The sequence below is a fragment of the Copidosoma floridanum genome, unplaced genomic scaffold (genome assembly GCF_036245765.1).
Source record: "Copidosoma floridanum isolate Cflo_tuat_1 unplaced genomic scaffold, Cflo_Japanese_pri ptg000004l, whole genome shotgun sequence".
In the NCBI taxonomy this organism is placed as follows: domain Eukaryota; kingdom Metazoa; phylum Arthropoda; class Insecta; order Hymenoptera; family Encyrtidae; genus Copidosoma; species Copidosoma floridanum.
Window position 1 is genome coordinate 7,127,764 of NW_028321881.1, and position 25,936 is coordinate 7,153,699.

General features: G+C 33.3%; 1 protein-coding gene across 2 annotated transcripts in view; it reads right to left on the reverse strand.

Moving 5' to 3' along the window:
• The window catches only part of grp (serine/threonine-protein kinase grp), a 212,188-nt gene that overhangs the window by 66,703 nt on the left and 119,549 nt on the right, over window positions 1-25,936 (reverse strand). For both annotated transcript variants that reach the window (XM_089595865.1, XM_089595863.1), the window contains 2 exons: window positions 6,906-7,129; window positions 6,688-6,819 (listed from right to left, as the gene is read on the reverse strand). In XM_089595865.1, coding sequence (XP_089451991.1) covers window positions 6,688-6,819; window positions 6,906-7,129 — 356 coding nt within the window. The remainder of the gene's footprint in view (window positions 1-6,687; window positions 6,820-6,905; window positions 7,130-25,936) is intronic.

Below are 25,936 nucleotides of genomic sequence, written 5' to 3' on the forward strand. Positions count from 1 at the left end.
GAAAAATGCAGCACCAAAGGAAGAAATCAGGGAACTTTAGAGACAGCGGCCGTATTATTTAATGGTGCAATCATATACTATATAGATATACCATTGGTAACAAAAGAGGATTTTGATTTTCTTAGAATACCACTATTAAAAGTAGAACAAGAAGGGTGTAACGCAACAGACATCGTGGTATATTTAAAGCTAACATACAAATACGCTGCAGTCAGTAAGAGTTTTCCTCCAGTGCCGCAGGAAACCGTTAAAAAATGCAAAAGAAAAAAAAAGGATAAAAACGCATTTGCACACTGACGGAACCAGTCGATGAGGTAGAGGAAGACCATCTTTCTGCAATAAAATTAAGCCTAGGTTACACAATAAAAAATCCAGAGAAATATCCCATTGTATTAGCCAAATTAAAAGGCACTTACTGGACGCACCTACATGCAAGGAACCAGCATGCTCTCAGCACCACAGAGGAGGAGAAAGTTTTGATCAAAAGATTACATGGTTAAAGCAGTGGAAACAAAATTAAGTCCAGGATTAGAGGAAGGCAAGAGTTAAATAGTCAAATTAAACAACTCAAACTTAAACGTAGAAAAAATAATATAGGATATAAAAGGAATAAAAGGGAATAAATTACGAGAGCTCATGAGTGCAATGATAAAAAGGAATAGATTAAAGGAAATCGGAAATCAAGAGCACGGGGCTGAAGAAAACTTAAAAACAGACACGAGGCTAACGGACATAGTCTAACGCGTGCACGAACCCTTGCAAACATAGACAAAATTATTTAATTGGGGAGAGTACGCGTGGGTAGTGGCAAAAATAACACTTGAACACAAATAAAGTCGATACAAAGAAGGGAAATAAAAAAAAACAATTTTCCCTTATTTTACGAAGAGGGCAGTGGGAGGAGGCAACAAAATTCGGCACGGGGTTTGAAACTCCCACTAAAAGAACCATATAATATAGAAATATGTATGTATGTACATACATACATATCCATATATCATAGGGGAATTCACACTCTTGCTCGCTACGCTCACCAAATTCCTGTGTGTAATCGCAGGTAAGTTTTTTTAGGACCTCAATAATAACGTTTTGACGCCTCATAAAGTATGTTCCAAAGTCTTTGCAAATCCTAAGCACGCCTTTACAATACAATTATTAATTTCTGATAATTTTATTTTGAACCCTTTTTTAAAACTTGATAGATGCTTCATTGCCCCTATAATTTACACCAATTATTACTTAGTTATGATTTGATCATTAATTTTAATATTTTTATAAAGTGTTTTTTTGAATCACCGTCTAAATAACACCGGAGAACATTTGTAATTCATGACTAACTAACTTTCAACAAATAATTGAAAAGTTTTTCAATTAGCAGATTCTCATTCATATCTGACCAACTTATTGAAAATAATTTTAAAGGATCTTATGTTATTAAAAACGTCCTGATTATTGTTTGTGATTCTTTGATAAAAATTTATTCTTACTTTTCCAGTTTAACACTTTTAACCTATTAAAACTTGTCTTAAAAATTATAAAATTTAAATGCCAACCATCTACAACCAAACATACCAAGTAAGTAATAAAACTTTTTTCCTACATGATATTACGTGAGTAAATCAAGATAACATATTATTTCTACAAAATAAAATTTCTACATTGTTTGTACACAGTCGAATTCACTATTAGATTGATTTCTATGTTCCACTGCCGATTTTTGTACACAACGGTGATGGTAGTAGCAATAGCGAAATTACTTCAAATATTTTTATATATAACCCACTTGCACCCTTTTTATCAATACATAATACAAATTGCCAAACCTTGCCAATAACCCAATAACCTTATATTGCAACCCCTCTTAGTGTACCCGAATATCTTTGGATTCTTGTACACGGCGGTGGCAGCAGTGGCAAAATATTTTTGTAATATGGAGAGATATACTAGTAGGGCTTCGCTTTTCTGCACGCTTTACTCGCCAATCCCCGGTTAATAAACTGTTATTTTTTTGTATAACCATAGGCCTTAAGGTTAAAAACGAATAGTTTTAAATTTACGTGTTATTGTTTTTTTTTAAATAAAATAACACAAATTATAAAAGAAATAAATTTTAGTACATAAAGAGATATTACAAAAATGTTTCACAATAAGATTAGTATGGTTGTTGTAAGAAAATCAGCTCAAGTTGTTCCATGGTAAACAATAAAGAAAAATTTATAATAAATGTGAATAGGAAATAACTATTTATCTTATCGATAAAGAATCACAGTTTCAGTGTAGCACTTATGATATTTTTACAACGAATAGAATAATAGTCACAGTGATAATTATCGGCTTTATTTTTATACTACTTTCTCTTTAATATACATAAATGATTTGATATTTTCATTCGTATTCATTGACATTTTATTGCCCATTTGGAAAACATATATGTGTATTTTGATAGAAGTAACAAAATTATATAGCTTTTGCAATGACTATTTATAAGCCTTAAAATTAAAGTAAGGATAATTTTGGTCTATGCATAAAAAAACCTTTGCTTACTTTACGTAGCATTATCAACATGTAAAAACAAGAATCAGATATCAACTCAAATAAAAACAGAAAATAATTTAGTGGTAAAAAAATTTTCTTGAAAAATGATTTAAAATTAACCGTTTTTTTTTGTACAAAAACTTCTATGAAATCAACTACGTTTTCTATTACACAGATATTCTAATAATTTTTTTATGGCTATAATGATGAAATGCAGATAATATTTAAGAACCTGTACTTATTTTTTACATTATTTCATTAATTTAAGAAGGGTTGTCAAGAAATAATAACTAACGATTTCATAGAGCTCTGTAATGTAGTTTACCTAAGTAAGTCATATTTTTACAAGGTGAAATATCCACGGTTTTTATCATTTTATAACCATGAGAATTTTAGGCACATAGTTATTTCCACTACCTTTCTGTAAGAGGAGGCCTCCAACATCCCTTGAGCCTTCCCTTCCCCAAGTGCTCATTGCCTAGAGTAGTGCCCTCATTAGGAGCTGGACTCTATCTTTATAACTCTTCGAATTATAGAGTTATTTCGCTATCACTATCACCTTCACCACCATGTATAAGAATCTGAAAATATCAGAATATTCCCGAGATTGGAGGTAAAGGGGGTGAAGCAAGCGTATCCACACAATATCTTACGCCCTCGCACTTTGCAAGGTGATAAGGGTGGAGCAAGCTCACCTACGCAATCCTTTTATGTACTTAATTTATTTTGCCACTGCCACCGCTATCACCGCCCGTGTTGTGAACAAGCCTGAGCCCCCTACATTTCCGTACTTATTAGAATATTTCTGAGAATGGTCGAAGGCAACAGAAAAGTCTTTCGTCTATCTCTATTATAAGGTTATTTGGTCGCCGCCACCGCTGTGTACAAGAATCAGCATGTTGCAGGGGTGGAGGGAGAGTAGGTGTGGTAAGGGAGTCCACAACAAGAATAATAAAAAATTTATTCAAGCAAAGGAATCAGGGTTAATAATAGCCAGAAAATTATACAATGCCTTTGTAACAGGCAACGTTAACGACCACACAGGCTCACTTTCAATATATCAATATTGTATTTTAGCAGATTTTAAATTTTGACGTACAAGATAAATTTGACATACTTCACAAAAGACAACAAAAAAAAGTGAACAAAAAATAAGCTACAGTAAAAATTACGAAAGTAAATAACAAAACATAGTATGCCCAATAATCAACAACATAATGAGTCCAATTTGTGCAGTAAAAATTACCGTAGTCCGTTACAAGCTCCTCAGGATGTGGGTCAATAGAATTGACATGACTCATAAGGCGTCTCCCAAAGCAAGACAAGGTACCTTCCACCCTTATACTCACAGGAATCGTATTCCACAGCCAAGCCACCACAACAGTAGAGCTACTTTTGTAAATTTCAGTGCGAGCCCAACGGACAATCAGATCAAGATGCCTAGATATTGTAGAATTAGTATCATTTATCAAACTGCTAGGTGTCATTTTGGACTCAAACCTCACACTTAGACAGCATACAACAGATTTTGCTGGCAGATGTTTTGGTGCACTGGCTCGGTTGCGTAGAAATGTTTACTTTCTACCTGTAAGCATCAAAGTTATGCTAGTTGAAACCCCAGTATTCTCCATTTTGGATTATTTTCCAACTTCATGTTTGGGGCTTTCGAAAGAGCTCACCGTCAAACTTAGTAGGTGCATAAGTGCTGCTCTGAGATTTGTCGTTGGAATCAGAAAATCAAAAAATCTGACCATATTACGCCCATTTACCACGGATTTAAAGTTATGTGTTTCGAAGCCAGATCAAGATTTCTTATTGTGTATTTCTTGGCAATTATACTAAGAACTGAAGTTCCATCTTATTTAATAAGCTATTTAAAGTTAAAGTGCCCTAATCATTCTACTAAGAGAGTGAGTCACCTTGATTTACTCAGGCCTACGTCTCGGTTTGATTGTTGCTGCTCTTAGAGTAGGAGCACTTAAATTATGGAACCAGATTCGAAAAAATGTTCGAGCTTTTTTTTCAAGACCATCGTTCAGTACTAGGCTCCAGAAACTTATTTTGGAGTGACCTAATCTTTTTGAGTGATAGTGTGACTAGTTTCATCGGTGATTTTGTAAACTCTAGTGATCTCAGTATCTAAATTAGTTCAATCCTATGCCATTTTGCTCTTAGATTATTTTTGTTGTTATATCTATTTGTGTTACCTTAGATTACATTCTAATTATTATCTTTAATATTTATATTATATATTCATTTTATTTACTTTTTTTTATTTTTGTCTTTAATACTACTATGTAACTCAATTGGGATTTTATTTGTTCTCAATAGAGCCAGTCTGGCTCTACTTTGTGTACCAACATGGACCCTGAGTCTCTAGCCTACGGAATAAAGAATCTGAATGTAAATCTCTCTCAGGCTCGTAGCTGAAACACGTACCACTTTAAAGATCCTGCTTTTTTTGGCCTAGCTTGTTTATTTATATCTCCGTTAGAGTTTTTATTAGGTACAACAATACTCAGACCTTAGAAGGGACTCCACTTGTCCCTAGACCTCCTAGTGCTTGGAGAAAAGCCTTTTATTTACACTCTGCTGCCATATCCTCTCCAACGTTAGTACTGTTTCAATCCTTGCCTCGATAGGGGTGGCTGCTCCTTGCGGTTACCTTGGCTGCTGGCTCGTGATTGCCGTGGTGACTGAGATCTGGTGAGTACACACCTTGCAATGTTCGTCCTTATTTCATATACCCGGCTATGAATTAATGCGCAAAAATAGAGGCCTTACGTCGACTACAGGACGGCAACAGTTTGTTTAGGGTGGCGGAGTTGCGCACTACGTTCGGGAGGATATCACATGTAGCATTGTGGTGTCACCGCATCCTTAGGACTTGGCTGGATGTGGTCTTTTGACTCTAGTGAGCGGATCCTGATGCTATGGTCGTCCAACGCACCTTGTATAAATGGTCACGATTACTTAATTATTATTTATAATGTTAACGTGTTCCGTCCGTCTACACCACGCTCGGCTCGAGATTTCTGTTATTTTTCCGCCACTGAATTTAATAGAAATGTACGTACTTACTATTAACAGCATGCGGAGTGGAGCCTGGGGGTGTCAACGCTTATCTTGACGAATTTCAGAAAATTGTGATAAGTGCACTCGATTCTCATGCACCCATAAGGACGCGTCCCAAGTGCCACCACCCACCAGCACTCGAATGGGAATTAAAAGCAAGATGCAAAGTGGGTGACCGCTTGTATGGTTTAGCGAGGAGGACTGGAGTGGGAAACACTTTTTAGTAAGCTTTAATATTAAAAAAGTATTGTATTTACTTGAAGAAACTTTTAGTTCGTATTTTACTGTGAATTGTGACAAATAATAACTTTATCTGCAAAAAAACACTGTACTTCAAGCTTTATGTAGGAAAAAAATGTTAGTTATAAGTGTTTAAAAATAGATGAAATAATTGTACTTTGGTCTGTGACTATATCAGTATTAATAAAGATATAATCAACAGTATCCACAATGTCGGAGTACTACGTTATTTGGACTAGCAGTCCACGGTTCTTATCAATTGTTTCTATATTTGCGATCGAGTTTGAGTTCGATTCTCATCCTACCTGTACAGGAAGAAAGTAGAAAGTACACATTGTCACATGCAGCGCAGATTCTGCGACGTTCAAAGACGATCACGTGTATCGTAACACTTGATGAGCTTCCTGTAAACTTCTGCACCAGTGTGCCTACTTACCCCTGCGCTTCCAATATACAACCATTTTTTTTTCCTGCACAACTACATAGAAAAACTGTTAATTCACTATGCGCGTATTAATTTTTTTTAGATTTTTTCCCTAGCAGAACGTGCCATCCGAAAATTTTATAGTCAATAACCCTGACAATAGGACTTTTCAAATGATTTCTGCACTAAATGCGGTGACTAGTAAGAAATTCGTCCTTTCTATTCTGGTACAGGAAACTTCAAGATTAAGTTAGGTTTGAACGTGTAAGAATATGTGCATAATATCTTAAATAACTAATATTAATGAACCCTGACTGAGAGATAAAAAGTTTTATAATGATCGGTAAAAAATAATTATTGTAGTAGTTTTTAACTTTGCGGCGTAATAAATAAATAATAAGTATATTACTTACAATTCCAAAGTTGTTTACACGAAAATGATAATTATTTCTCTCCAAAGCTTCAGTGATAATGGTCACCGTCTTTTCACATGTTGAAGGTACAAAGAATCGAGTCATTCGACGAACTAAATTTTGAAGAGTATTCTAAAAATAATAATAGTAACAATTATTGTAATAACGATAACAGCAGTAAATACGTAACACATTACAATAAGTAAAATGTGCGGTACCTGACTAGTTTGAGTCTGAATTGTTTGTAATTGACTACATATCAATAAATTGTCTACTATTGTTGGTTGTGAAAATGATAAGCCTGTCCTTTCACGTAATTCTATAGTATTAACACTTTTACTATTGCCAACAGGAGGCAATTCTGGTTGTGAAAAACTGAATGTTTCTTCTTTTTTATTGTGATTTTTTTTATCACTTTCCACGCAGAGTTCTGATACTACATCTGGAACAAAAAAAAGTTTCAATAATTCAACAACTACATCGCAGTATTACGACCACTGACTAGAAAAATTTCCCGTTCATACGATGTCAAATAAACATACACAAGACAATATTAGCGTTTCTGTGGGAAAAATCATCGGACAAGCTTTTTTTGGCAGATTTGCATTAAGGCTTGCTTTCATTGTAACGAATAAATGTCTGGTAGAAAAAAGTTTTATTTAAATTTATGTAAAGAATTCACTTCAATCAAAACATGAAACTTAGTCTAACAATTCAAAATAAGATTTTTTTGTTTTTGAGCCAGTTGAAGCATAAAAATCTCTTGTAAATGAAAATCATTTAATGTTGAAAAAAACATACAGGCGGTAATTTTTAAAGGTAAAATCGAATTTATAAAAGATACATTTATTAGGACCACCAAAATTTTTTCGAATTCTTAAAAATAATTTAAAAATATTTTAAAGAAGCAATAACTATGACATTGTTTTGAAGCCCAATTTTGACCGTGTAAAATAGGTTTCTTGACCGAATGCGAGTGCTGATTCTCAACTACTGAGACGATATTTTTAAAAAAGACTAAAATAATTAATGTAAACTTTATAGAGTATTCCTAGGGGTATTTTATTTTTCTAAAGTAGTGTTTTCAGTCTTTCAATAAAGATACGAATAATAAATAAGTTGTTAATAACATTTTTTATTTAACTCAGCAGCTAATAAGAATCTCAACCACTACAGTATTCAGACGATTCCGTTATGGATATGTATGCATAAAATAGTTGTCCTATCTAGATGGTAATATATGATTACATACACACATATATACATGTATATTTTCGTATAATACTCCGTATTTTACTGTGTGGGGCATACCACATAACCCCCCACAGCCCTTACCGGCCCCTTCCCTGCTGCTTACCATAAAATAAGAAAAAATTGAGTTACCTAATCTGTCACACAACATTTTTGCCCCAACATCCCACAGCCCCCCCCCCTTACGGTTCCACTACAACCACTACGCAAATATTCAAGATACCTAACTACCCCAAATCGATCCCTTCTTTAGACCCTCTACATACGTAGATACCTAGTTGTTTTTACCTATTTTCTCATACCCCTCAGGAATCAAATAGGGTGTACTTGATATATATATAAATAATACATTACTACGTGCTTTGTGTTTGTCTTATATTTGATGTTAAATAAAATAAGTCTTAATCAATAATATCAAATTTATTCTAGTTCATTTAAAATCAGTAAGTTCTCGGTGAGCTGAGTTGTTTTTGGGTATTGTTGTTTAACTATGTAAAACAAAATTTTTCTTGCTCCCCTCCCCGAAAGTACGAGCCTTTGTAGTATCCATATGCTCCAGAAAGCGTTTCTTTTTTGGTTGATCACTGCTCGATTGTTCGTTCAACGTTCTCCGTCATCGTATAACTGTAGCCTAACCGCACCCACTGTTGTCACGTGTGTAAATAAACAACAGTTGATTTTCAAATTTTACATTTTTTCTTTTTCCATGTTAATTTTAGTTGTGTCCAACGAAGTTGCGTTACATAGCACCAAAATGAACGATTCGGGCAACTCTTTATCAGAAGGATCAGCAGACGAGGAGGAAGTTTTTACAAACTTAGATCAAGAAACGCAGCTGATTATAAAAAACGATACGGTACCAAAAAAGTCGAGTGATCGGTACCTGCTTAACTACAATAATTATAAAACTTGCCTAACAAAAAATAACGCTTCTCTCTCAGACTCTTATGAACAAATTTTAATGTTTATATTAATACTTTAAAAGAAAGGTTATCACCACCAACTCTATGGACTGTATGGAGTATGTAAAATGTTAAACGGAAAAGACAGTATAAATATATCAAACTTATAAATTTAAAAAGCTTTGATGAAAAACAATATGAAGGATTATAAGCCCAGAAAATCGTATACGTTGAAATTGAATCACATAATGACCTTCATGGATACGAAGTCAGACCATACATATCGAGCGACAAAGGTAATAATTATTTATACGTATATTTACATTCGAAATTATCCTTTAAGTACTAAGTATCGCTTTATTTCATCTTACACTTTTTTAATACTTGCAGGTTATGCTAACATTTGGTATTTGCGGTGCATTGCGATGAAGTGAGTTAAGTAATTAAAAGCTTAAAGATGTAGACGACATTGGCAATAGTAGATTTCTTGTTTCAATCGACGCTAGCAAAAATGACTATACTGACCAGTTTCTTGTTGGTGAATTTATTTACAAGAAAGTTAAACAGTACGTTGTATTAAGGCCAAAAGATTATGCAAGTAACAGATTTTTGATTAGGTATGAAACTGGGAAGTGTATACATCAAGAGATTGGAAGACACACAGAAGGCGTAATTCCAGGCCAAATTGTTTCATTTTTGAAATTTCAAAATACACAAAAGTACACTGGTCACTTCTTTCAGCGTACAGTAGCAATTCTTGCTTCTAAGTCCGGCGCAACAATACAAGCCATAAAACCAATGGTAAGGTGGAGATCAGATGCAATAGCTCAGGGTTATATTGAGAATTCTTTAAATAATCGACAAATGATTTTCAATCACATAACCCACCAATCTAAGCAAGAAAGGCCGTCAACAACTGTACAAAATGAAGTTCCACAAATCGTTCACAAAGGTATGCAAGAAAATCGATCAACAAGTGCACAATTGACGACTGCAGAAGTTAAATTAGATCTCTATTTAAATTGGTCAGATTTTCAGATAAAATAGGTCGACAAAGTAAGTGTCACTGATACAGTTAATCAAACTTCAGATGACAACGATATACGAACTTGAAACGAAAGAAAAATAAAAGTTATAGAATTAGATGAAATTACAGATTATGATGCTAAATCAGTTTTAAGTACCCAAGGTGTCAAAATTCATCAGAATCACTTTTCACGACTGTGTTTTTGACATTGTTAACAAGCGTGATGATGATAATTAGTCTTAAGTCATTGACACTTGTACTGTGTCTATTAATCTTTATTTTTAAAAATATTGAAAACTTTCCTAGTACAGCACTATTACTACAGTATAAGTGTTACTTAAATGTAATAAACAAGAAATAGAGACTGATAAATAAGAAGATTATAAGAGGAATTATAAACTAAAAATTTAATGAATGGATTTTTTTAAAACAAAAATTAAAAGATTGTTTAGTAAAAGCAATTAAAGTAAAGTCACTATTATTAATTTTTTTTTTCATCATTTCATTTCATTAAAACTCTTTTTTATTTGTGTTTGATGTACGCCCCAACCAGCTGAACCTCGGCTTCGCCTTGATTCTGCAAAAGTCGGGCAGCCATCAAAACATAACCTCTTAAGTCGTAGCCATAACTGGCTTAGCAGCAGAAGCCAAGCATTAAGTACCGTTATACATAATCAGAAACTAAAAATCATAGCTATAGGTATACTCATACAGTAGTGAGCTTTAACTGGCAGAGATAATGTTGATAATTACTAAATATAGAACGTACTTTTGAGGGAACATCAAAAATAATTGTATACAACACACGTCCAGAACGTTAAATATCCTTGCGTTCATGGCGTAATGTTTTCGGATTTGCCTCGGACATTCGCCACGCACGCCAGAAAATCTAAGGTTCGGGCCTTGTGTCGAAATATACCATGGATTTTTTATTTGTACTTACATGACATGATACAAATACATATATCAATTTGAAGAAACCTGATGCTTTTTTAAAGAATAAACCAAACCGTATGTTACTTAGTAGATCCACACAAGTATACTATACTTCAACAACTATTTGTTAAGTTTTTCGATGACGAGAGAATCATACTTTCTACTTTCAATTTTTTCCGGCTTTAGTACCAAACTATCATTGACTAGTGTATATACAAGTGCAAAACTATATCTCATTTAGTCTAGTTTAGGCATAAAAAAATCCGTCATAAGAACTTTCGTGAATAAGTGTAGGTATTGACAAAAATAAATTAAATTTTTTAATGCACAAAAATCACATAAATAAGGAAAAAAATTTTAAATCAATACAAAACCAGGCAAGTTGTATTTAGTTAATTTAAATTTATATGTATGCATGATAACCTCAAGCTATTTGTTGTGAAGCAGACTTTTTGATAAGGTCGACTATCATGAAAACACCGTAGTTGAATTCAGGTTAATTACTTCAGTATGCCACTTCATTCGAAAGTGAACACAGATGAAGTGTTAATTTACTCTTTTGAAACCTGAAAAGTGTCAAAAGTTCGATTTCGTAGCCGATCTACATATGTAGATCATGGAGTGAGTGGAAGAATCATAGAAATAATGTAATAGCGTAGAAAGAGGACAAGCATTTATTTCTGTTAAAAAAGGTAACAGGATGTCAATCTAACTACTACGCCTGTACACCATCTGTAGTGTAAAAGAACTTTTTTAGTATGATTAAGTAGTGAATCTAAGATAAACACAATGCGATATTACATGTTATATTCTCATTAGTAAGTTAATCTTGTTACCCAAGAAAATATGAAACAAAGTGTATTCAAAACTACGTGGATTTCACAAGCTGTATGAGTTTAGATAAATCATTTTTATCGAACATACAAAAATAAAAGGTACCTGGATTCCAAAATGGATTTTAAGTGAATGTAAGTAGATTCCTATGTAAAAAATAACGCTTATTTATTACGTAGAATCACATTTGTAATCAAATCGCCGAGTGTAATTTATTGCTCTAATCTAACTTTCTTTAAATAAAAGCATTACCTAAATAATAAATACATTTCAATTAGATTTAGTACCCCCTGCGCACTCAATCCACACTAACAGACTATGCTATACCTATAATCTTGGTACACAATCCATCCGTGGGTCAAATTATGGTACGATACATTAATGTTACAGTTATGTAATATTACCTATTTTTACACTACAATAAATATCTTACAGGCTTTATATTTGATATTTAGTAAACTATATCTAATGAAGGAGGCACAAGATATGCAGAGCCACTCATGTAAAGTCACAAATAAGGATATGGGAAAAGTATTAAGAAACATTTAGCTTCTTCACAAGTAATACGCAAAACTTTAATTAATGTAGGCAATATAATAATTTCAACAATGCATCTGAAGGCCAGCATGGTAATAAGTAACGAAAGTACAGTAAATACACTTTAGTAGTAATCAGATGGAAAAGCGTTCACAAAGCTAGTTGTGCGTGGACTAACATTATAATATTGATGAGCTACCTCGCAGGACAGGTTAACAAAAGTACTGTTTTTATCAATAGTGTAAATAGTACTTTTAATAAATATCAGATAGCGATAATGGAATAATAAAATGTAAAAGCAAGTCATAAAGGTAAATTACAGGAAATAGTTAATCTCCACAAAGAAACATTATTAACAAGCAAATAAAAGCCAAGGATTCCGCCAATTAAGCAAAAACGTGTCATTTCGCATTATAACGTTTAGCACAGGAATTCAGCCTTGAAATCGAAATGCAACTATAAGTATAAGCTTTCGCGAAACCAGGCAGCGATTAATAGATTGTGATACTAACGCCCTTTAACTCAACAATTTATTGCTGGTAGCGTTTTTTATGTACCAACAAAACACTTCCTAAAAATAAAAATATAAAGAAAATATTTTACATCTCCACAAATCATAGGATTTTTTAAATTTCTCTTCAAGATAATACTGGTATTTTTTTTCCTTTTTGTAACCTTCCAGCTACAAATGATCCATTATTTGAAATGTTGAGGTATACGAATCAAAACCAGATCCGTGGAAGATCGGACACCTGATGTAACAGCACACACACGCGCGCGCACGCTCCACCCTCTGCACGCTTCATGCGCCAACCCCTTAACTTTTGAATTGGTTCAATACTTTCCTTCTAAATAAGTCATATCGTGGAGCTTAAGAGCAGCGGAAAGTAGCTGAGGAAGGCTAAAACTAATTAACTTGGTAGAAACAAAATGAAAATTAAGACAATTTTTTTTTTATTCATAACCATTCTGACGAACGGTGCGTATAACGGCTCTGTATTTCTGTGTTACTATGCACGTATATGCTATCGTCATTGACATGGTATAAAACCTCTTCAGATTTGATTGTGACATCAATCACTTACACAACCAGCAAGTGTGTAATCTTTTATTTAGTAAGCTATAATTTAATTTCGAGTCGTTTTTTGGCTTCGAATGGAATATACGTATGCCAGCGGTATGATGTAGTACTTCATAATCACATGCTGCCCTCTGGTGATTAATTTTTTAATTCTCAGCGTTGGCCGCGATGGTCAAAAGTTTGCTGCCAACCACGACCTTCAGAGCACTTCTTTATCAGCGCTACCGCTGGTCAAGCTGTAAACTATCGCTGATGTACACATATGTACATATCTATACGTAGTTAACAACAGCGGTAGCGCTGATAAAGAAGCGCTCTAAAGGTTGCGGTCAGCAGCAAACTTTTGACCATTGAGGCCAACGCTGTTGATTCTTTTTCATTGTGGGTCCCATGTCATTAAATCAACTTGCCTTAATTTTTTTTCAGTTTCAAATTCTTTTACCTCTTCAAATATTTTTACCTCTAGAAAGAAAGTAATAAGTGAGTGTCTTACATAAGTAGATTTTTCTGGATCCTCTAGGACCATCTATGAAATATACTTTTTCTTCTTGTTTACAAATAGTTTAAAAAATATTTTTTATTTATCTTGATTTAAATTTATGTACATTATCTCAAATACCTGGGTGCAGCTTGGCCTCAGCGATATTTGTGTCAAGTCAGGTCAGACCGAGCTGCGCCCAAGCCATCACCGTATTTACTTTTAAGGGCCAGTTCAGGTGTCAAGCTGCAGGCATGGTATGTGACGTGGCAGTCAAGCGTCAAGCTTGGGCCCAGTTTTAATCCATTTTCAATTTATATATATATTTCTATGCAGAAATTACAAATTAAGGCTAAAACAAAATTTGACGTGGTGATGGACATTCCTTAATCCTGAATAACACACAATGTCTGTACCAAAATATTTAGTAATTACAGCAACTGTTTTGGTAACGACGTAATAGTAACTGCACATAATGAATATCCTTTTTTTTAAACAATAAAATTTTAAGTAAATTAAATGAAGAGACTAAAACTGATTACAGCACCTATACTGAAACCTATGAAGGTGTTGATAAATCAGATAATAATATTTATATAAATTTTCCTATAGAAATGTTAAACAATATTCGTGAAGGCTTGCCACCTCATGAACTTAAATTAGCTATAGGTACAATGGTTATGTTAATTCGAAATTTAAGTATATCAGATGGATTATGTAACGGTACACGATTGCGAATTACTAAATTGTTGAAATATAACGTACAAGGGGAAATAATTACGAGAAAAAAAATTGGTTATAAAGTTTTTATTCCAAAAATTACATTAAATACTAAAAATACTTCATCGTTACATTTTATTTTATATAGAAAACAATTCCCGTTAGTTATAGCATTTGCTATGACTATAAACAAGTCTTAAAGTCAAAGTTTTGATGATGTTGGATTATACTTTAAAAAACCTTTGTTTTCTGAAGGTCCATTGCGCGTGGCTTTATCGAGATGCAAAATTAAAAATGGAAATTTCGTTTTAATTGATAAAGAAAACATTTTAGATATTGAAAATATTGTTCGGAAAAAAATTTTTGATGATAAATAATAATGTATCTAATAATAACAACATAATTTTGATATTCTTATATGTATAGACAAAATTTATTGTTTAATAATACATCCCATGAATGTATATGTATATGTATATTTATGTACATGAATGATTATACATTGTACAGATTTGAACATTAATTTAAAACGGAATAGAAATAGACCTAAGTCTTCGTGGTTTGATAGGCTTTATGAGTTCACTCATAAAATAAGTCATCTTAATGGGAAACTTCTACGATTTGTATTAATGATAAGCTAACTGTGATTTTAATTTTTGTATGTATTGGTATTATCAACTCATATACAAAATAACATAATACATACACATAAAAATTAACATTTTGCACATAGTTTATCATAAACGCTTACAAAAAAAAAAACTTAACACACTTAATATACTTACAAATAAATTGAAATATAATTGACATAAATTGGTTTCTGGTCGTACTTAGTTTAATAAATGAAATGGTTATGAATTATGCGTATGTATGAAGTCCATCTATTTGCCTTCTTGGTGGTGTGGGAAAATGGATGCAAAAAAATTTATTGTAAGAAACAAAACATGTTCTTATTAATTGAAATTCTTCAGAAATAAACATTTTTACAAAACAAAAATATATATGACATGTTATTTTTATGATATATTTAATTATATTTTTTTCAAAAGACTCTAAGTATAACATGATTGAATGAATAACTTTTTAACTACCAATATAAATGGTTTTATATGGTAAAACGTTGCTTGGAATGCCCCACACAGTTAACTATATAATATAACAGTTAACTTTATAATTTAATATAGAATAATGATGATGCTTTGCGCAAGGTAATCTGTAAATCAATTGTAACTTTAAATTTACCTTGACGATGAGATAAATCATGGCCATAAGACAGTTTTGTATTAAAGTAATTTAATAATGAAGCAGATTACAAATGATAAATTAATCCACATACGACACGTACACGTCTGTATAAACATCAAGGTTCGAGAAATGCGGTATGATCTAGATTCTCCAAAAGTAGTGTGGGGGTGGTGGGGGAACGGTAGGGGTTCCTGAAAAATTGCACGGGGGCTGTGGGAGGTTTCGGAAAAAACTGCGATGTGTCAAAATAAGGGAGAAAATGGCGGGTTTTTACCTTATTTTATGGGGGGGCGGTGGAGGTGAATGGGGGCCTGTGGTGGGAGTTGTGTGGAATGCCTCACCAAGATAACTATATAATATAGAAAGATGTATGTGTGTGTGTTCGTGCGCGGGCGTGCATAACCATGCTCCCCAATTGCACCTTATTTTTTAATAATATTTATAATAATAAGAGAAATATTTATACACACACAATTAACAAAGCCTGTTTTTCAGAAAAAGTAATACTTGTAATAAATAAACACTAGAAACTGAATAGTAAATAGAAAATAATTACTTCATATGAAAATATTCTTATTTTTACAATAACATATATTACAACTTAGTGAGTTGTGAACAGGTCGGGTAATATTAAAAACTGGTGGTCTATTCTCATACTCACGAGTTGTATTGTAATATTAGAAGTGCAACACAGTTAAAACAATATTACTGTTGCAAGCTTATCCATTCGAATAATAATAAAAAATTTGTTGCAAGAAGGTACCATTTGCGGCAGGCTTGGAACTTTTCCACTATCTGAAATGGGCCCCAAAAAAATGTAACCCCTGTAAAAAAAATTAATGCCGCGACTTTTCCAAACTTATTTAATGATAGTTAATACTGTAACCTTAACTTGCAGAAATTCTTTAACTTTCAGAGGATAGAAAAATTATTTTTTGCATTAAAAATTTGAATCCACAACGCCTACCACTCGTTACATATCTCCACTTATTAGACGAAAACTATCATTTCTTACCATGGGCATAAAGTGCTACTGCCACTTTGCACCCTCGGGCCACACTTTTCACTTTTGTTATCACTCAAAACTCATATGCAGAATGGTAAATTACGTCATTAGAGCACAAAATATAAAAGTGTTTCACGTTGGTGCCTAAGTCACGTATCTTTTCCTTACCGAGGGCGCAAAGAGCAATTTTGCGCCTAGTAAATCACTTTGGGGTCTAGGGCAGAAAAGTACTTTGGAACCAGAGGGCTTGAAATTTTGCATAGAGTTAACTTTTCAAAAAATTTTCATGATTTTTAGTGTGCTTCTACTTGGACTAAAATCATATCTTTCAATATTTTGTCATGCCATGGCAAAACAAAGAACATGTCATGTTTAGAGCCTTTGTTCAATGGCTATTTAATCAATGTTATGTTAAACTACACTCCTGAATAAAGTAATTCATGCATTGAAATTGAAGGTATGTATCCCTTACATATGCCAGAAATAAAATTATAATTGTAAAAAAAGTCACACATATGATTTTTTTTTTAAATCAAGATTTTTTGTAGCATATCACGAATTCTCGTAAGATTATTGTAAAAAATATTTTTCCGCCCTCGGGTGGTTTTAGAAGGCTGGTACTTCCTCGGGAAAAAAAGCAGTTTTCCGATACTCGTTCGAAAAGTCTCCTTTACAAACCTCGTTACGGACCTCGCCTTCGACTCGGGCCGCAAACCTCTTGGTTCGCAAACAAAGACTTTTCAAACTCGTAGGAAAACTACTATTTCTTACCATGGGTCTAAAGTGCAACTGCCGCTTTGCGCCCTTATGTCACACTTTGCGCCTTAAGAATCACTTTGGGCCCACGGGCAAAAATATTTTTTGAAGTAATTTTCTGACTGTAACAGCTCTATCTTCATTGACCGAACGATAATGTAGAACTAAAAATTCAGTTTTTTTAGAAGTACTTGATATAAAGTATTTAAACGACTTTTTTTCTTAAAATAAGCTAAATGGCATCAAAAAAAAATTTCCCGAACGAAAATTCAAAGATTAATTTTTTTTTTAAACAATTGCTGACAACCTTAAGAGCACTTAATATAAAGAAAAAGAATAACTTTATTTGATTATAGACTTTACAACAAGACTCAACACCAAATTTCATGAGAGCGCTATAAAATTTAGAGATCTTCTTTGTTTAGTCTTAAATTAAAAAGTTTCTGGGATTTGCTCATATATTGATAAAAATTACCTATTAATAAAAATAACATGTCATGTAAGTTTGATTTGAAAAATCACTAATTCAGTGAGAATTACTGAAGCATACAGACAGAGAAAACGCACTGTAATATTTTTAATAAACCATGAGACTTGCAAAGTTGGTCGAGTATTTTTTATACATTTCTTATGACACTCGTAGTATTTTACTTTTCAATCCTATAATAACACATTTCAAAGTGGATAATTTTTGCTTTTTAATATTACTACAGGCCTCGCACCAAATACATTAATACCATGACGACAAACTTTTATCTATTTATGACATAAAGTGTCATTCCATGTTATTTTTGCAATTAACTGACTTTAAAAGGTTGATGATTCATTTAACATAATATGATTCGTTTGCCTATATGACAAGGTCTTAAAAATCCGTCAAGAAATTCATAATTTAATACAATAATTTTACTGGATCTTTCAGTTTTGTTGAAAGGCCATTTTATGAATATTTAAAACTACTGTTTGATATGATACAGAACTAGTCGCAACAACATCATAACTTACTATTTGCGGGGATTTTTTTACACACATCATACATGAATTCTTCACCATAAGCTTTAATTTCTATCAGAACTGTGTATTAAGTATTACGCCTTTTTCCCTACATGTTTTAACTTGAAACAAACATTTCTCATTTATTACGCATTGCTATAGTATTAACGTTAGGTTTTCCTTCAAGGATGTGTCTTCTTAACTACTCATTACTATTTAATATTAAAATAACCGTGACATGAAAATATGACCTTTTTAGCAAATTATGAAATATTAAGTATTTGCCTAAGTGGGAAAAAGATCCTCCCTTGTATTAGGTTAAAAAACATGACATAAGAATGCAGGGTACTGTTAGGTATGCGAATTGTCGTTAAATCCATTTAAAGGAGATTTATTAAAACATGGTAGGGAACAGTATTACAAGAATAGATTCGAGGAAAAATTGTCTCAAGATCGTAAGGCAGAAGTGAATGCTAGAACTAGCGGTATTTTATCAATGAGAAACCAAGCATATCGTCAAGCAAATAATCATATAGCAGTAAAACATGCGGATCAAGTTACTTATGCAGATAATTGCATAGCATCTGACAGACAAGCTTCTAAAGGAAAAACCAATACGACTTTAAGAGATGATCTAACTAGTCTTGTATAAAATAAGTGTACAGAGATTACAGCAGACACCAATAGTGTCGACATTATCACTCTTAAAAAAAAAAGATAATTTGAATTTCAAGTACTATAAGCAGATGTTCAAAAAATCTTGGATGTATAATGAGAAATATAAGGGCTGGATTGGCGTGGTGAAAGGTAACTCTGAAAAAGCATACTGCAACAAGTGTGGTACAATTATTTCTGCAAAGACAACAAATTTAGATAAACGCTGCAAGTGTCTCAAGCATTAAAAAAGTTATGGACTAGATGTGGAAGATGCTACTGTTGATGCTATTAGAACCGTAATAAAAATAACTGCTGCGTTCGTTGAAAAGCACCTTCCTTTTTGTTTAATAGATGATTTACTTCCTCCTTTAAAATTCACATTTCATGATTCAGAAATATTACAAAGTATTCATCTAGATAATAAAAAACTAAGGCATGTTATTATTTATGTAATTGCACCAACTCAACAGGCACAACTAGCAGATATCTTAAAAAAGCAATAATTTGCGATTCAAATTAACGAAGCTACTGATATCACAACTAATCACTGTATTAACATAATAATTCGATTTTTTGATGAACAACGAAGTAAAATTTGCGATTCTCTGTGGGATCTTGTAGAATTCTATGATGGGAACGAGTATGTCTCAGCTAATGCAGATACTATTGTCAATCGTATCTGCTCATTTTTTGAAAAGTATCAAGTCCCTTTAAGTAAAATTTCAGCATTTTGTTCTGGTACCTGTAGCGTTATGCAGGGAAATATTAGTTCTGATGCAACAAAACTGAGGAATTTAATTTCCGGTATACCACTGACAAAGTTTAAATATCAATTTGGACATTTATGCTCTCAAAATGCAATGAAGTAATTACCGTGCATGAGTGTAATTCATGCTGTATACAACTTTTTAAGAGGAAGCTCAAAAAGAAAAAAATTATTGGTTTGCGTGTCAAAATTGAGTGTGTCTGGATATACCCATAATAAAAAAACCTATTCCTTTTAGGTGACTTTCACATCAAGAAGCTATTAAAAGGATTCTTCGAAGATATTCTGTCTTGCTCGTGTACTTTAAAAATGAAGTCGAACAGAACTGTGAAAGCACACAAAGATCAAGTAAGGAAGACTCCCTAGAGTTTATATTAGAAAAGTTATAAGACCTAATAGTAGGGCGTTACAGTTATTTATTGTTTATAAAAATGGTTTTAGGTGAAATTTCTACGGTGAATAAGACTTTACAGTATGTAACGTTAATTGCACTCGAAAGAGCTGAGATAATGCAATCACTATTTATTGATTAAGTAAATATGTGTAGCAACAATGAACATGTTTCATCTACAACAATTACAGATATAAATTCGTACAGCCAAGAAAATTTTTAAAATATATTTAATATTGATATTGGTATTAAGGTAGCTTCTTTTTAAAAGCACCATAACAAGACGTATACCATTAAATAGATTTTAATCCGCCGAATCCAATGATATCTTTATTTATACCAACAATCGGCCAAAATCTTAACAAAATTGTGATTTAAAGTTTCTATAATGAACATGGGGTCTTATGGAAAAGCAGTAGACAATGAGTTACGCGTTCATTTATCTCAAAGAATTGAAATTGCAGCGAAATCACACTATACCATACTTGTAGAAAAATCCTTCTTCTTTCCAATACCGTTGCCAAAAATGAGGGTAATTCGACATTTTCTAGAGACATTTGCGAAAAAAAAGAGTAAAAATAAGTTTGACAGTTATGTACCGAGTATACTTCGTGGCGTTGTGGAAAATATATTACAGCCTCGTCAGTCGTCTGCTGCAGTCGGTCATGATCGCTCGAGGTTATATGACCGTCAAATCCCGAATATATATATGTTGACAAAGGAGCTACCTTAGAGCGGAAAAAACATTAGATATAAGCGTGCGGCAGCTCAGTTAGCTAGGTCGTGGGTCGGCACGCCGAAGACCGCGGTTTGATTCCCGGCCAGTGCGACTTTTTTGGGCAAGTACCTTTGTGAATTTTCACACGTGCTTTTTCACTGCGCAATGCTCTTCAAAGAGCGGATAGGCGACCTTCTCGCAGCAAAATAGCCTAATTTCCTCCTACCCCCTCCCAGTATCAGGAGGCCTTCTATTCCTCTTCCATTCTTTATCCTAAGTTCTAAGTGCCCTGAGTAGTGCCCTTTATAGATAGGACCCAGACGTAAAGCACTATAATATAAATAAAATTAAAAAAAAAAAAAAACATTAGATGACTATAAACTATAGCTATCTAACTAGTCTGTACCCAATTAAGAATAAACTGTCAAGAATTTTTAATCGAGCGTTGTTGTCAAATAAAAAAACGGCGTGAGTTCGCTAACGACAATTTTAATTCACACTAGATGTTTAGATGCAAAGAGTGCATTAAATGAAAACTTTTACTATGAATATGAAAACTAAACAAATGTAAAAAATATTTTGACGTTTAAAAATTTGACGGAAGACACAATACAAACGATGAATAGTCACTAGAAAAAGCTGTTGGACTACGGTTTTCCTCAAGAAATCAGTAATTATCCAGATGTTGACAAATTTTGGTTTAAAGTAAAACAATTATTTGGAAATGGAGTAAAAATGTCTCACGATTCCTTGAGTTTAGCTCTTATTTTACGCATTGCTTAGTCATTCCATTGCTTGAATATAAGACAGTGCATAGTATTCATTTAGCAAAGAAACTCAAGTGAATCAGCTGTTCACGCTGCACAGTGCGGCCGAAAGTCTAAAAAAATAAGTTTCTATTTAGGGTTTTTTCACCCTTGAGTTGGCTGCAATGATTCTCCAAGAAACTAAAATCGTTCACAGTGATGACGTCATGCCCCTTCCTTAGGTACAGTTGGAATGTGGCCTTCGCTCGAGCGTCACTCTACAGTTAATACACTGAGAACGGTTGTACAGGTGAAAAATTTTATGTAATAAAGAAAATCAAATAAGACCAAATGAAATCCACTTCTGAAGGTAAGTAGAAAATGTAAAAAAAGTACTAATTATCAATTGTTAAGTAGTGAAATAGGGAAAACATAAACAATAGTGTCATTTTTTCACATAATTTTTCCGAAAATTAGACTTTTTAAATGATACTGCATTAAAACGCTGCAAAACACTGCTTTTAAACCTTATTGTAATGATAATTAAATATATTATCTACCAAATAAAACAAGATGCAGCTGCTAAGAGCTGCCTATTCATCTTTCATGCCGTTTTTTCGAAATCAAACCGATAGAGAGCGAGAGAGAGAGAGAAACGAAATATACACATGGTGCGTTTTTCTTTTATCTGAGGCTTCTACCTACAGTTTACTGTGATGGAAAATGGGAGAGTATGTGCGTGTACAAGAGTATGTATATGTGAGTGAGTACAAACAGTGGTTAAAACGTTGACAAACCAAAACAAGGTAGTGGAACTTCTAACGATGGCAACACAGCACGATTATTTTTCGAACATCATGGGCAATCTGCTCAAATTCTTGGAATTGATCAAGATATTATTTATCGGCCTACGTCATATTACAAGCAATTTTATGTGGATATGAAATCAATGTGAACAAATTCAAGCAGTATTGCAAAGAATTAGCTGAAAGTATCGTACATGCATATGATTGGTATTACATGCCTACCTTAATGCATGAACTTCTAATTCACGGCTCAGACATCGTTAAACAATCAATACTACCCATAGGCCAAATGTCCAAGGATGCCCAAGAGGCATGTCATACATTTTTTAACATTTACCGCATTGCTTATGCAAGAAAAAACCATCGGCAAAAAACAATGGAGGACGTTTTCAAAAGATTTCTGATTTCATCCGATCCTTACATTTCTACTTGCCAAAAATTACCAGTAAAACCACTTAAGTCTTTATCACCTGATACAATCTATTTATTATCAGGTCCATCTGTACATAACGAAGAACAAGAGCCGGAAAGTTTGAACAGTTCCTCTGCCTCAGAGTCAGAAGCAGACGTAGATGTGGATTTCTACGAAACCAATTTTTTATTATAACATAATTGACCTACCGATTATTTGTAATTAAAAATTTTTTGTATATTTAAATGCTCAATAGAAATAAAGATTGTTATGAGAATTTTCAAAAATATTTCTTTTCTTATAACATAAAAACTCAAACCACGAACTTTCATCAATTACAAGTTTTTTTTCAAAGCATTAGCACAAAATATTTCAGAATATAATTTTTAAAACATTTATTCTTATAACTGTTAATTGTGTAAATTAGCGGAATCCCAATTTAACAATCAACTTTTATTAGTGATAAACAAAAATATATATTTTACATTCTACAATGTACATACAGATCGTTTTTTTAATTTCTCCATTTTTAGCTGTATTAGGTGTGGCGATATCCCGCCATCTTGATTTTCGTAATTCTGACAATGGATTCGTAATCAGCGACCCCAAGAACCCCCGAGTACGAGATTTATGGAAGATCGTTAAAGTTTTCGAATTTTGGCCGAAAAGTGCGGCCTTCAGCCACGCTGTGCGCTAACACATACGTTTTACAGACAATATCAAAGATGTAATGCGGGATGTTAGTCGTTCACGGTGTAAAACAATATTCAGAAAAATGAAGTGGTAGTTCTCACTTACAACACATTCATAAAAATATTCAGAAAAATATACTTATTACTGCGTAGTGTATCTCAATGCACCATAGGTATGAATCACAATGTATAAATGATACTACCTTATGTACTTGGTTTAAATAAATTGAAGATCAGATTTTTTAACGTTAGGACAGAAAAAATTCATTACTATTTAACGTTCCATAAATCCTTCATTCTCATCGCTGCTAATTACGTACAAATTTTAAATGATATTTTAAGGTTAACATTTACTTCGTACAACTTCTTACAAACTACATAATAGTAGAGAAAATTCATGAATAGTTAGTATTATTTTTTTACATGCCATGTTACAAATACCATAAATGTACCTATTAACAGTCAATGTTGCTCTTAATGCTAGCTATGTTTTTAAAATTATTCGACCATGGCATTGAAGTAACACTATACGGCAACATTTCTCTTCATAGCCGAATTTATACAAAATACTTTTTTTTTCTTTCTTAAAGTTTTTATTATCATTATAACTGTTATAAGGTTTATTATTTATATTAGTATTTATTTAGAAAGTGACAAATTTAAGTTAACCCCCCTCCCCTTTACATTCTTCTCTTATTGACGAATCTTAACAAAACTGGTACCAAGTAGGTAAAATTACACGAAAAATCTAATATCGTTATCGATATTAATGTTGATTTCATGAATTAAGAAATAATTTTTTCATTCTTTGCAAAAAAGTTTTTTGGTTGATTCTGATAAGATGGTGTTAATCTTTGGCAGTTTCCACAGTTATTGGCGCTTTTCCGCTAATAATTTAACATGAATAGTCGCCGTAAGCTTGATTTAAAAAAAGGTAATAATAAATTCAAAAATCTGGTTATTATTCGATGTAGTCGCAGTACTATTAAGCTAGTGCCAATTAAATCTAACCTGTAAAGTAACATACGATGCATGCGTGCACGTATTATCATGTGGTTTTAATAACCTGATTTCGGCGGCTTCGTTTATATTAAAGTGAGCGCGCGGTGGCTCGGTCGGCTAGGTCGTGGATTGGCACGCGGGAGACCGTGGTTCAATTCCCGGCCAGTGCGACTTTTACGGGCAAAGTACCTCTGTGTCTTTCACATGTGCTTTTTCACCACGCAATGCTCCTCGAGGAGGGTTTAGGCGACCTTCTCGCAGCAAATTTGCCTAATTCCCCCTACCCCCCTCCCAGTGATGGGAGGCCTCCCATCCCTCTTCCCTTCCTTCTCCCAAGTGCTAAGTGCCCATTGTAGTGCCCTTATTAAAAAGGAGCCGGACGTAGAGCACTATAATATAAAAAAAAAAAAAAGTTTATATTAAAGTCTTCAAGTCTGTCTGTTAATCAGCTGATCATTTTTTATCGGCTGTTATATATCATCAATTATTCGTTTAAAATTAAACTCTACCGTTTTAGAGACCACCTTATTCGTCGCAATATTCCGTTGTCGTTCCCAATCTTGGGAAAGTTTGAAATACGAGCCGCCTCCTCTTGCTACTATCCAAGTGGCTGGGTATTCCCGTGAACTACACCAGTCCTGTTCCTACTCCTCCCATTGCACATACGACTCGTGCGATGGATTGACAAACACGAGATCGGCTCTATCGGTTAGTCCTCACATCTCTTTACCATCCTGGTGGTCTTGCAAGTTCACAGAAATTTAATGGATGAGTGATAGTCAGTCTTTTTTAAATTTAAAATTATTAATTTTTTTTTCAATCAAGTTTTTATCATTTAATCAATTGACTTGATGCAGTATCTTATCAATGATTTTGTTAAAAACATTAATTATTGTCGTTTCAGCCTCGATATCTTGGCATTTTCGTTTGCTGCATTAATACCCTGCTCTAGCCCATGCCCATCGTCCTCCTGCTATCAACTAAAATTACTCTATGACATCGGATGTACATCGTATCGACGTTTTGCAGTGGTTAAAAAATGTTTAAAACACTCTTTTGTGATTTCAAGCTTGAAAAAAATCGTGCTACTGATTGAATATTATAATTATTTAACATCTTCATACCTCTTCAAGGCAGGCGAGTGCAGTAGTTTAGACTATGATGCATTCAAACCTGCATCGTCTGTCCATGAACCAATTAAGTGGCCTCGTGGCAGTCATCACCATCAACATCGATTTTTTTATCTTTTTCGTTAACTCCAAGCGGTTGGAGGTCATTAAAAATGCTTCTTCC